The sequence below is a fragment of the Saccostrea cucullata genome, unplaced genomic scaffold, assembly GCF_032062105.1.
Source record: "Saccostrea cucullata isolate Sc308-1 unplaced genomic scaffold, CSIRO_AGI_Scuc_v1 ctg9513, whole genome shotgun sequence".
In the NCBI taxonomy this organism is placed as follows: domain Eukaryota; kingdom Metazoa; phylum Mollusca; class Bivalvia; order Ostreida; family Ostreidae; genus Saccostrea; species Saccostrea cuccullata.
Genome location: NW_026925282.1, coordinates 12793 through 25058, shown reverse-complemented (window position 1 = coordinate 25058; position 12266 = coordinate 12793). Strand labels below are relative to the sequence as shown.

At 33.0% G+C, this 12266-nt stretch overlaps 1 protein-coding gene across 1 annotated transcript; it reads left to right on the top strand.

The window, feature by feature from the left end:
* The first annotated feature begins 4416 nt into the window (after positions 1–4416).
* On the top strand, positions 4417–6904 carry LOC134268508 (translation factor GUF1 homolog, mitochondrial-like). Its single transcript, XM_062750776.1, has 6 exons — positions 4417–4521; positions 4637–4703; positions 4792–5042; positions 5252–5299; positions 5530–6280; positions 6846–6904. The coding sequence occupies exons 5-6, from the start codon at positions 5674–5676 to the stop codon at positions 6902–6904; spliced, it is 666 nt and encodes a 221-aa protein (XP_062606760.1). The 5' UTR covers positions 4417–4521; positions 4637–4703; positions 4792–5042; positions 5252–5299; positions 5530–5673.
* The last annotated feature ends 5362 nt before the right edge of the window (positions 6905–12266 follow it).

Here is a 12266-nt window from a genome sequence, read left to right as displayed (position 1 = left end):
AAATGCATAAAAATTGCCATAAGGGCCCTTTTCCCATGGGCGCAATCATATCTATACATTTTATGTTTATGAATTTGTTTGTAGCTATTACAACAGCTATGGACAAGACAGTCGAAGATTGTCCCAGAAACCTGACAGAGACAGTGGAAGCCTCTGCACAGATGGGGCTGTGGTCGTGACAAGTATGGAAATGACCAGTATATGTGTCTCCCTAACTTAGTAGACAACAAGTCTGTAGAATCTGTCACGATGGTTTCATGGGCTTAATAGAAAGTGGTGAGTGTTATTTTAGGAAATCCTATTAATTTAGCTACACAAATACCATCAAGAGAAAATATTATCTACGGTCTTACAAATGTATGCCTTATTTATCTCTTAAATTCCCCCGAATAAAAATTTACAGCGTGTCTTTTATTAATGAATTAGAAAAGTAGCGGAATTAAATGGATGAAAAGGTTTTCTTGTTTAATGTAAGAATATTTTACCTCGAAATTTGAGGAGCGATATTCAAAGGCCTTTTTGAAAATTTTGATCTTCTTATTCTAAGTGGAAATTCAGTAAATATTCCGTAGAATGCTTGGTTTTATGTAAACATCTTTGTATTGAAAATGTCATACTTTCCTCACTGGTCAATGTACTATTTTTATCTCACCTGAACCGAAGGCTTAAGTGAGCTTTTCTGATCACATTTTGTCCGTCGTCCGTCCATCTAGCGGTCCGTCCGTCTGTATAGCTATCCGTCTGTCTGTCTGTAAATTTTCAGATTTTCGACTTCTTCTCAAGAACCACATGGCCAATTTTGACCAAACTTGGTACAAAGCATCCATCCCTTGGTGAAAGGAAATTTAAACTGTTAAAATGAAGGGCCAAGTCTTCTCACAAAGGGAGATAATCAAGAAAAAAAATAGGGTGGGGTCATTAAAAAATCTTCTTCTCAAAAACCACTGGGCCAGAAAAGCTGAAAGTTATGTGGAAGCCTCCTGGGGAAGTGCAGATTCTAAATTGTTCAAATCATGACCCTCGGGGGTAGGGCGGGACCAGAATGGGGAATCAAAGTTATACATTGAAATTCTTCTTCTCAAGAACCACTGGGCCAGAAAAGCTGAAACTTATGTGGAAGCATCCTGGGATAGTATAGATTCTAAATTGTAGAAATCATGACCCCTGGCGTCAGGGCAGGGCCACAATGGGGATTCAAATGTTTTACATTGAAATATATAGGAAAAAATCTTTGAAAATTTTCTCCTCAAGAACCACTGGGCCATAAAAGCTGAAACTTATGTGGAAGCATCCTGGTATAATGTAGATCCTAAATTGTTCAAATCATGACCCCCGGGGGTAGGGGCGGGGCCACAATGGGGAATGAAAGTTTTACATAAAAATATACAGGAAAATCTTTGAAAATCTTCTCAAGAACCACTGGGCCAGAAAAGCTGAAAATTAAGTGGAATCATCCTGGGGTAGTGTAGATTCTAAATTGTTCAAATCATGACCCCCGGGGGTAGGACGGGGCCACAATGGGGAATCAAAGTTTTACATCGAAATATATAGGAAAAATCTTTGAAAATCTTCTTCTCAAGAACCACAGGGCCAGAAAAGCTAAAACTCATGTGCACATGGAAGCATCCTGGGGTAGCGTAGATTTCAAAATGTCTAAATTAAGATCCGTGGGGTAGGGAGAGGTCGCAATATGTATTAAAAGGGGGAAATCTGGTAAAGAACAGAATGGTCAAAGCTTGTCAGGTGAGCGATGTGGCCCATGGGCCACTTGTTCACAATTGTTTTTACAAAAAAAAAATTATGAAAAAATTGGTATCATTTTCAAATCCTGAAACGTCTTTTGAAATGACCGTAAATTTTATTTTTCTGTGTTTTTTATAAAGTAAAACACATGATCCACAAAGTTCAATTATATAGAATACTATATATAATTCTATTGATTATAAAGTTCTATATTTTTGATCAAAGAGCGTGGTAATATTTTATTTCGTAGCTGAACGTATGTGGGAACGCACTTTGAAAAAAATACGAACTTTGAAAGAATATTTCAAGAAAGATATGAAGATAACGAACAGTATTCAATATCAAAGTTCATAAAACAATACTAAATAGAAGCAGAGCAAACACGGACCTTAGAGACATCAGAGGTGGGATCAGGTGCCATTGAGGAGTGAGCATCCGCTGCTGACGGGTCACACCCGCCGTGTGCTCCTTGTCATGATCAGGTAATAACGGAAAAAAATCTGTATTAAAAACGCCAGTCAGAATTTGACTCAATGTTAAATTGTATTTGTTGACAAGGTCATTGAATCGACCGTAAAACATACGAAATGATGACTTTAAACAAGTCTGCTGATATTCTTGATTAATCAACTTGTATGTCAATAATTTACCTTGTTTTAAAAATTGTTCATACGTACAACACACTCTTGTGTGTCGAATCAACTGAGATATATATACTCCTTATGCAGGGGATTAAGGTATATCGCTGCATAATTAAGTAAGGGAAGTTGACTATAGAAAAGTTAAAGTCATCACATTTATCAATAAGCTTGATTGTTAGATTGCCAATTAACGTCTTTTTCAAGTAAAATATCCAAGTATGAAAGAGGTGTGTAAGAATCTGTGGTATCTTTTATCTCAAGTTCCTTTGGATATATCATATTGACGAAGGAATGGAAATTACCATTGTTTATTGACAATACGTCGTCGATATATCTAAAAGTCGAGTTGAAGGCCACAACAAGTGTTTTCTTCTTTTCACGCATAAGATTTTGCAGAAATTCTGCTTCATGTGAATATAAAAATATGTCTGCTAATAACGAAGCGGAGTTGGTACCCATGGGAATTCCAATAGATTGTGGGAATACCTGGTCTCCAAAAACCACATAGGTATTGTCAATCAGAAACTCAAGCATCTCTTTGATGTTAACTCAAGAGTACTTGAGTTTGCAATCAGAATGTGTTTTAACAAAATAATTTTGCAAATGACCAATGACCAGATAAATAAATTTTCGAGTTCCATTTTTAATAATAAAAAAAAGCAGCTGTCAATGATATCGAAAAGCCTAGACTTTAATATATTGTGGGGAATGGTTGTGTACAAAGTTGAAAAGTCGTAATTTTTTTAGCTGTTGATTTTGGTTAAATCTTGTGATTTCAAATTGTACAAAAGTTTTTTGTAATTTTTGAGTATTCACATCTGATTCAAACCACTTCTTGAATATATTGTTGCAAAGTACTCTTGAAGTTTTTTCCCTCACAACTGACAATATTTAAGTGAGGAGTAACGAAAAAGGCTTGGTTGAACATTTACCGGAACCTGCAATGAATCTTTGTTTGTGAAGATTTTATGAAGTTTCGATCCAATATATATAGGGTAGTTCAAATTCATTTTGGCTCTGTGGAATATAAAAATATTTAAAACTGACATATCATTTTAAAGAAATTTCTTCCTTAGAAAGGGAAGTATAACCTCATACCCTCATTGAAAACAAGTAGAAGACAAGCAGAAGGTCTCTCATCAAAATTGTTTTTTCTTATAAATTATACAAAACGTCGGTAGCAATTTGAAATAGGACACCCCAAAGGGCCCTAAGGTAAAGCCTAATTTTCAATGCCTATTATTATGCATATCTGTGCAAAGCATTTGTGTGGCTAAGCCCTCCCTCCCCCTCCCGGTAGCGATGCCTATTCTTCACCCAAATTTATGTGTTTACATAACTGGTATGTCTTTGAAAACAATCAGTAAATTGTAGTTTACATAAAATGCATGCATAATGAAAAAAATAAGTACAGGAAAACATTTAAAGTATGGAAATTTAAAATTCGCTTACTTTCACAACCTGGGGTGACCTTTTCACCGACGAGTTATCAAACAGTTTCAATTATTCATCAAACTTAAGATTTGCAAATATATTGACACATTTTTTTCTCAAAGTGTGTTAATATGGTGGATATTAACGCACTTTGAAAAGAAATTTTATTTTTTCAAAGTGCGTTGAATTGGTCCCGACTTAAACGCACTTTCCAAATGATTTTCAAAGTGCGTAATTTTTCAAAGTACGTTGTAACAAATGTACCCAAAATCACATCTGCATATTTTAAGACATTACATTTTAACATGGTGTTTTCCAATCTTTGGACTATTAGATCGAACTTTGAAATGAGAACTGAAAGTACTATATATATATAATTCATATTGATGTTTGAATCTTACATATTTAATGAGGGCGTCATTAAATATACATGTATATGTTGTTTTTTTTATACCAACAGTCATTTAATTTTTAAGCATATTGTTAACTTGCTCTTTCAGCAAGCAAAATCTAAGCCAGTGTTTGACAACGATTAGAGTTGATCCTTATGTTTAAAATTCTTCAAATGTTTAAATCTATTATCTATGAATACTTTTCAGGTAATTGTTTGAAAACTGCAGAGAGTAAAATTTTTACACACAAATGTTCCAATTTTGTTTCTGGCTGCCCGGATGTAGACTTCGCAGTAACGAAATCTACAAATGTAAGGACCAATTTTTTTTTCTATAAAAAAATTATACCGACATCGTTAGACTTATGAAAAATATGACTTTGATATTTGATTTAATTTAGTTCTTATTTATTATGATTTACATCAGACCCTGCTTGTCAAAACATTAGTACAGAACATCGTTGTTTTCTTGCTGATCCATATTGTGCAAACGCGTAAGTAATAGTGTATTTATTGGTTTGAAATAAAAATCATTCTGCATGTATTAAGGAGTTTCTAACAAAATTATTTTTCCCCAAAAAGGACATGGGATATATCTACTGAAGAAACAGAGGAAAAATTTATCCCCAAGTCCACAACAAATCATGTAATATACAACACAACAGCAATGAATATTCATACAACCAAATTCCAAGAAGATGACTCAGCACATATCGGGGCAATTATGGGCATTGTTGTTGCTGTACTGGGTCTTATACTGCTGTTAATAATTTTGAGGGTTGTATGGAAGAGAATGCAAAAACTGAAAAGTAAAGAAAGAAAGGAATTTTTGAGTATGTTGTTCTATTATGCCTTACATGTATTCAAGAGTTTACTAATCAGTCTGATTAATAGTTTGTTTTCAAATACAGAAAATTGTCTCAACTTAAAAAAACAAAAGAAATAAAAAACGTCTCGCAAATTTTTAAATGAACACCAATATATTAACGCTTGAAAATGAAGTATTATCCAGCCAATTATTGATAATATTTCCATATTTCAGCTGAAAAAGAAAACTTATTGACGCAAACAGAGGAGAAAGTTGTCCAAGGTATCTTGAATATTTTATTATTTTTTTTTAAATAAATTTTCATTTGATGTAATGTTAGAGTAAAGAAAAAAAAATCTAGTGGAATGTGTAGTCCATAGTTGCAGTTAAAACATGTTTTACCTGCAGCTGTGGACTAAATATCCCACTGCATCTGAAATCGATAAGATAACAATAAAAATAAATTAACCAACAACAGAAACAATGATTTGATTGAAATAATCTTCTCATAGGGGCTACAAAGGGAGATGAAGCAGGCACCAGTAGTAAACAAAACGAGAGCGAAAATGATATCACGGAGATTGATGAAGGTGGTCAAAATGAAGAAATAAAACATTATATCCCAGAGGTTTGCGTTAGTAGTGAAACAATGGGAGATGAAGTTGACATTGGTGATACTTAAAACTCGAGTCCTTAATGAACCAAATGATAAGAAATATGGTATTACAGCGGCTGGTGTCAACTGTGAACCAGTGGAAGCGGAGTATAGTATATCAGAAAGTGATATTCATAGTGACTCAGAAGAAAAGGACCATAGTATTTCAGAGACTGATGTTAATGGTGAACTGCAGGAGAGGGGGAAAGATGTCACAGAGACTGATGTCAATTGTAAACTGCAGGAGAGGGGGAATGATGTCACAGAGACTGATGTCAATGGTGAAGTGCAGGAGAGGGATCATGATGTCACAGAGGCTGATGTCAAAGGTGAAGTGCAGGAGAGGGAGAATGATGTCACAGAGACTGATGTCAATGGTGAAGTGCAGGAGAGGGAGAATGATGTCACAGAAACTGATGTCAATAGTGAACTGCAGAAGTGGGATCATGATGTCACAGAGACTGATGTCAAAGGTGAAGTGCAGGAGAGGGAGAATGATGTCACAGAGGCTGGTGTCAGTAGAGAATCAGAGGAGGGGGAGCATGGGATCCTAAGGGATAGTAAATCTAGAAGAGAAAGGAAGTTCGAGCTTCTTCGAATACTGAAAAGTAAGAGTTCATGTACATTGGCACCTCTTTTATTTCAGTCTAATATTAGCTTTAGCTATCTTGAATATACTGGATAAGAAGTCCAGTTCCCATAAAATAAAACTGTATGGAAACCTTCATGAACCATTCCTGTATGATTTTTGCAATGCAAGCCATAAACCAAATGAAAATTAATTAATTTCAAACTTCAATGTTACAATATTTTTTGCGTCAGTAGATTTCAGTTTCCGGAAACTATTTATTACGATTCCATATGGTTTCTGCAATGCTGAAAGAGAACTGAAATTCACTTTCCAAAGGGTTCCAAAATCAACTAACGTTATATTTTTTGTTTTCTTTAAAAATATTTTCTTTTTATTTAAGTCTAATTATTTGTATTCAGCTTATCAATGAAAAGCACTGATATACAAGATCCTTGTTTCACATTGTTTATTTCTATATTGTTTTTGGATTCAAAAACTTTTTATAACATTGAAGATACTCGTAAAAAGGAATGGTGTAAGGGTGTGTGGGTGTGTGTGTGTGTGTGTGTGTGCATTTATTGTACATGATGTTGTATTTACAGAATCAACAACTAATGAATGCACAAATGTAGTTCCGATACCATTGGTTACTTATGGTTGAAGTTTGATTTTCTTTGTTCAATTGAGAGATGTACATGTAGTGCTTTTTAAGCAAATAGAGAAAAATGATAGTATCATTTATAGACAAAATTGATTCCTCTCATCTTGTCCGAGTAAAATCATGGTCGGGACATGTCTACGGATACATATAGCTGTCTTCTTGATATCTTCATAAAAAAAATTACACACAGATGTATTTTAGTCTTGCATTGAAATTTAAAATACGAGTGTATTTATGCAATACGTCCACATACTTTAGCATTGTTTTAACTATATTTTACATGGAACTGCCTTGGAATGGAAAAATATATATTAATGTTGCGGTTGTTTATATCATTTATAAGTCAGCATTTTTTCTTATAAATTTCATATTATTTTAATGTTTTTTGTTTCTCGAAAAAAGAATAAGCATACCTATCTTACGACAACTTTGATTATATATTTATACTACAACGTTTTTCTAACAATTACGCGTGTTTCACAGCAATTAAAAACCTGTTATTTAAAAGTTAATTTTTAACATCATATATATGTACCGAAAATATGGTGAAATTAATAATTTTACTTAAAGTGCATCTTGTGTTATAGCTCTTTCATTTTTTAAGAGCATAAAATGTTAAGGTTTCCTCAAATGTCAACATGTCTAAAAAATTATTATTGCAATAGATCCAAAAATATGTCTGGTATAAAGTCAAAACGTTTACAGTGTATAAATATATCATTGATTAATAGACAGAAAGTATCAGAAAGTATCACTTGATAACAAATATTTATAAAAAAAAAATTTTTGGAAAAAAAGTGTATCAGAAAATGTGCATATTTTAAAAAAAAAAACACCTGCTTTATTCTGTCCTTTTTGTGTAAACCATCATTGCAGAAATAATATATGTTTATCATTGAAGGGCAAGTTGGACGTAAATTGTCTCTGAAAGGCTGTTATTGAAAGCATGACATGCATAAAGACAAGACCCCTGTAGAACCCGCCATTTGCAAGGAACTTTCACTTTCAAGTCTTAACATTTGGACAAAATAAACAGGAAAAACAACTTTCCATAGACAACCTAAGTCCAACTTGCCCTTCATTGATTAACATATTTTGTTTCTGCAATAATGGTTTTCAACAAGAGCATGGAATTAAATAGGTGTATTTTTTTTTAAATATATGCTTTTTTAAGAAGACTTTTTCTCAATTACTATTTTTTTTCCAAGTATTTTTTTATCAAGTGATACGTTCTATCTGTTAATCAATTAAAAATTGATTAAATGTAAAAGGTTTAACTTTATACCTCATATAGTTTTGGGACTTTTGTAAAAATAAATTTTTCAACATGTTGACCTTTGACGAAACCTTAAAGAGGAATATAACAGTAATAAATATAATGGTGGAAGGTCCCCTGTCTTCTGTTCAGTTCATAGGTTAAACAACATTTTGAAAATGTCCAAAAACTTTATTTTTTGTTTAAAATAATGCTATTTTTTCAGAAAAGATTTATCAACAGGCTTCTGTCAAAAATATGTTTAACTAGTAATATGTATAATAAACCCAAATTTCTGACAACAGTATATTGCTAAGCTAGCTGGTCCTGTACAGACTTACTGTAGAATATGAATGACATTCAAAAAAGTAAACCGAGTGATAATTAAGAAACGTTTGACGAATTGCCAGCGAGGCGCAGTGGTTAGACCGTCTGCTCTAGAATCGTTAAGTAAGAAGTACATCCTTACGTTAGGGGTTCTAATTCCTCTATGGGGATGTGTAGAGCAGTTCTTCGGATGAGACCGTATAAACCGAGATTCCGTGTTGCAGTAGGTACTGGTACAAGAAATATCCTTCCCATCTCAATGGTACCAAGTGCCGAAAAAAATAAAAAAATTGCAGATTTTCATCGGCAAGTTGTGGCGTCTCCATTTAGTGAAAACGTATCGAGAGGGACCTCAAACAAAATATACTTAATCATTCAATAAGAGGCTTCTCGCAAGATTGCCCCTCTCGTGCCTTAACTCAACATTTAGATATATCGACGACGTATTGTCAATTAACAATTTCATTCCTACATCGATATGATATAATTATGCTGGTGAGCTTGAGATAAAAGTTACCACAGGGACTGACAGATCTATTTTATACTTAGATAGTTTACTTGAAAAAGACATTAATGGTAATCTAACAACAAAGGTATATGATAACTTCCCTTACATATGCTGTAATATATCTCCATCACCTGCATGCGGTGTAAATATATCTCAATTGATTCGATACGCAAGAGCATGCTCTACACATGAACAATTTCTAGAACGAGGTAAATTATTGACAAGCAAGGTGATGAAACAAGAATACTAGCAAGCTCGTTTGAAGTTTTCAAAGTTCTAAGGTGGACACAATGACCTTATCAACAAATGCAATTCATCATTGAGTCAAATTATGACATATGTTTTTTATACTAATTGTTAGTTTATTATTTATATACTGAATTGACGACGGATTGTCCCGATATTTCTCGATCATGACAAGGAGAACACTGCGGGTGTGACCGCTCAACAGGGGATGCTCACTCTTCCATGGCACCTGATCCTATCTCAGATGTTTCGGAGGTCAGAGTTTGCTCTGCTCCTATCATTGTATTGTTTTATGGACTTTAATGTTGAATACTGTTCGTTATCTCCATATCCTTCTCATATAGTTCTCATTGTCTTGCTGTATGTTTCACATATGTTTTCCGTGTCAATTGTTAGGTGGTTATTTCCCTCTTGAAATATGATTTTCTGCATGATAAACTTCTGCAACTGAAAGAGAATAGAGCCACAATAGAAGATAAACAGTTTTACAATGATAATGATAAAGAAAGTTGTTTAATCGATTTGAGAATAGGAATGTTCTGCTTAAATCTATAGTTTTATGTAAATTTTATATAAAGTGAATGTATATTCAAATCAGTACCCAAATTACATGTATAATCACAATAGGTCAGTGGAGGTCGACAAATGGGAAAATGTATGTTAGAGTTTATTAAAAGGATTTCCATGCGGTATCAATTAGGAATCAACATTTTATGAGGAATGTGCAGGAAATCAAATAATAAAATATGCAAAACACTTTCTTATCTTATTTGTCAATAGCTTGTTTTAATTAAGAATTAAATCATACGTAGTATCTTACGTAGTTTTACGTAGAACATCCGCTGGCATATTGAATCAATAAAAACCATATATGCAGGTGACCTTGCTGCCTTAGAAAGGCATAAATACATAACGTAAATGCTTAACATCTTCAGGTCTGATTTTTTTTATTTTTCAAGATTTCATTTCACATATTTTAAGCGCCCTGGAATTTCGGGTAGTACGTATTCTAAAAATGTTGAAAGATATGTAAGTGTTTCTGTTTAACTGAAATAAACTAAAATTTAATGTGTGTTTTTCTGGTTAATCAAATGATAAAGAGGGAAAATTTTACATATCATGATCACCGCTCTCTAGGGTTACATGTAAGGTTCAGCATCTTGCTGTAGACTGTGCAAAATATTGACGATATTGAGGATATTCACGAATGTTTTTGATTTCATTCTTAGGACTATTACGCATCCCATATCATATTTTTATGACAAATAAATGTATGCATAAACATTATTCTTACTAAAACAAAACCAAATGAACTCAGTACAAGATATCAAGAAGAATTATATAACGTATAGGTATTTTGCTTCCTTTCTTTATTTAGCTAGATTCTATGTCTACTTCAAACGTTAAGGTAGTTGAGTTGATTTTAGACTTATAAGATAGACTATTGAATGTTATATTGATTTATTTCTTGGTTATTCATGTACCATTTTTTCTTCCAGTTGGTGATTACAGCACGTGGAGGACACAGATATCAGGTGAGCAACATACATACACATGTATATCCACTCCATGAATCGAATTAATTAATAGAATGATTCTAAAAACAAAACTCTATTCGCTCGTGAGAAATATCCACAAGGTTTGCGACCTACCTTTATTCGCAAATATAAATTGCACCGAACAATTTATGTTCCCTTGTATTCGTACATACATGTAATGTTTCCTCAGTCGTTGATTGATTTTTAACAGTCGAATCGCGAATAAAAGATGAGGCAAATAATGGTTGGTTAACAGTCACTGAAATATTTTCAAAAAGTTATTTTAGCGTCAAATGATTAGCTCATTTTGTGGACGTTTTTCAACAAAACATTCAGGCAAAATAAATCATGTTTATCTACAGCAGAAGTGAGATGAATGAATTTCAGCAAGTCCTTTATGTGACTATTTAATTGTTTGTTACCATTTGAACTTGGTGTTCTGTATATTTGTCTTCTGCTTCTTTAATTATACTACATTCTTTTCTTTTTCCATTGGTTTACTGTTTGTTTTCTATTGTATATCTTAATATTGGTCTTATTTATTATTTAAAGGCAATAGACACTATATGAAAAGTTAAGGTTACTACTGTTATTTAAGGTAAAATTTAAGGTAAAAGTTTGTCATGTCTGTCTTCCGTACTTCCGTCTTTCCGTCCTTTTGTCCTTCCGTTTGCCCTTTCGTCACAATTTGCCTTTAGCTCAGTTAAAAGCTCATTTTGAAAGAAACTGTCCAAGATATTTTCATCAAACTTTATAGACGCATAGATATTGATGAGAGCTATGCAACTGCATTTACGTGCTTTGATCTTGACTCTTCCTTTGATCTTGACCTCTTTTTCCATAAAAAGTGTTTAGCTCAGTTTTAACATACCTTTCAAAATAGTGCTATCAAACTTCACATGTTGAAACATACTGATGAGAGCTATGCAACTGCAATATTTTTTGACCTTGACCTTTCATTTGACATTGACTTCACTTTTATTAAAATGTGTTTTAGACAGTTTTCAAGAAACCATTCAAGATGTGTTTATCAAACTTTGTATGTTGATACAAAATTGATGAGAAATTATCAACTGCATCAACATTTTTTACCTTGACCTTTCCTTTGACCTTGACCTTACTTTCCCTAAATTATTATCAAACTTCATTTTCTAATATATACTGATATAAGCAATTCAACTGCATCAACTTTTTTACCTTGATTTTCATTTTGACCTTGATCTCACTTTTATCATGTGTTTAAGCTAGTTTTAGATACAGTAAACCATTCATAAAATGTTCTCAACTTCATATGCCGATACAAAGTGATGAGAGCTTTTCAACTGAATCAACAGTTTTACCTTTTTCCTTTGATCTTGACCTCACTTTAAAGAAATTAGTGTCAATATCATATGCTGATACATACTGATGTAAGTAATTCAACTTCATCACTATTCAAGATTTTTTGATAAAATTTCATACACTAATACAAATTTTCATGTTCTATTA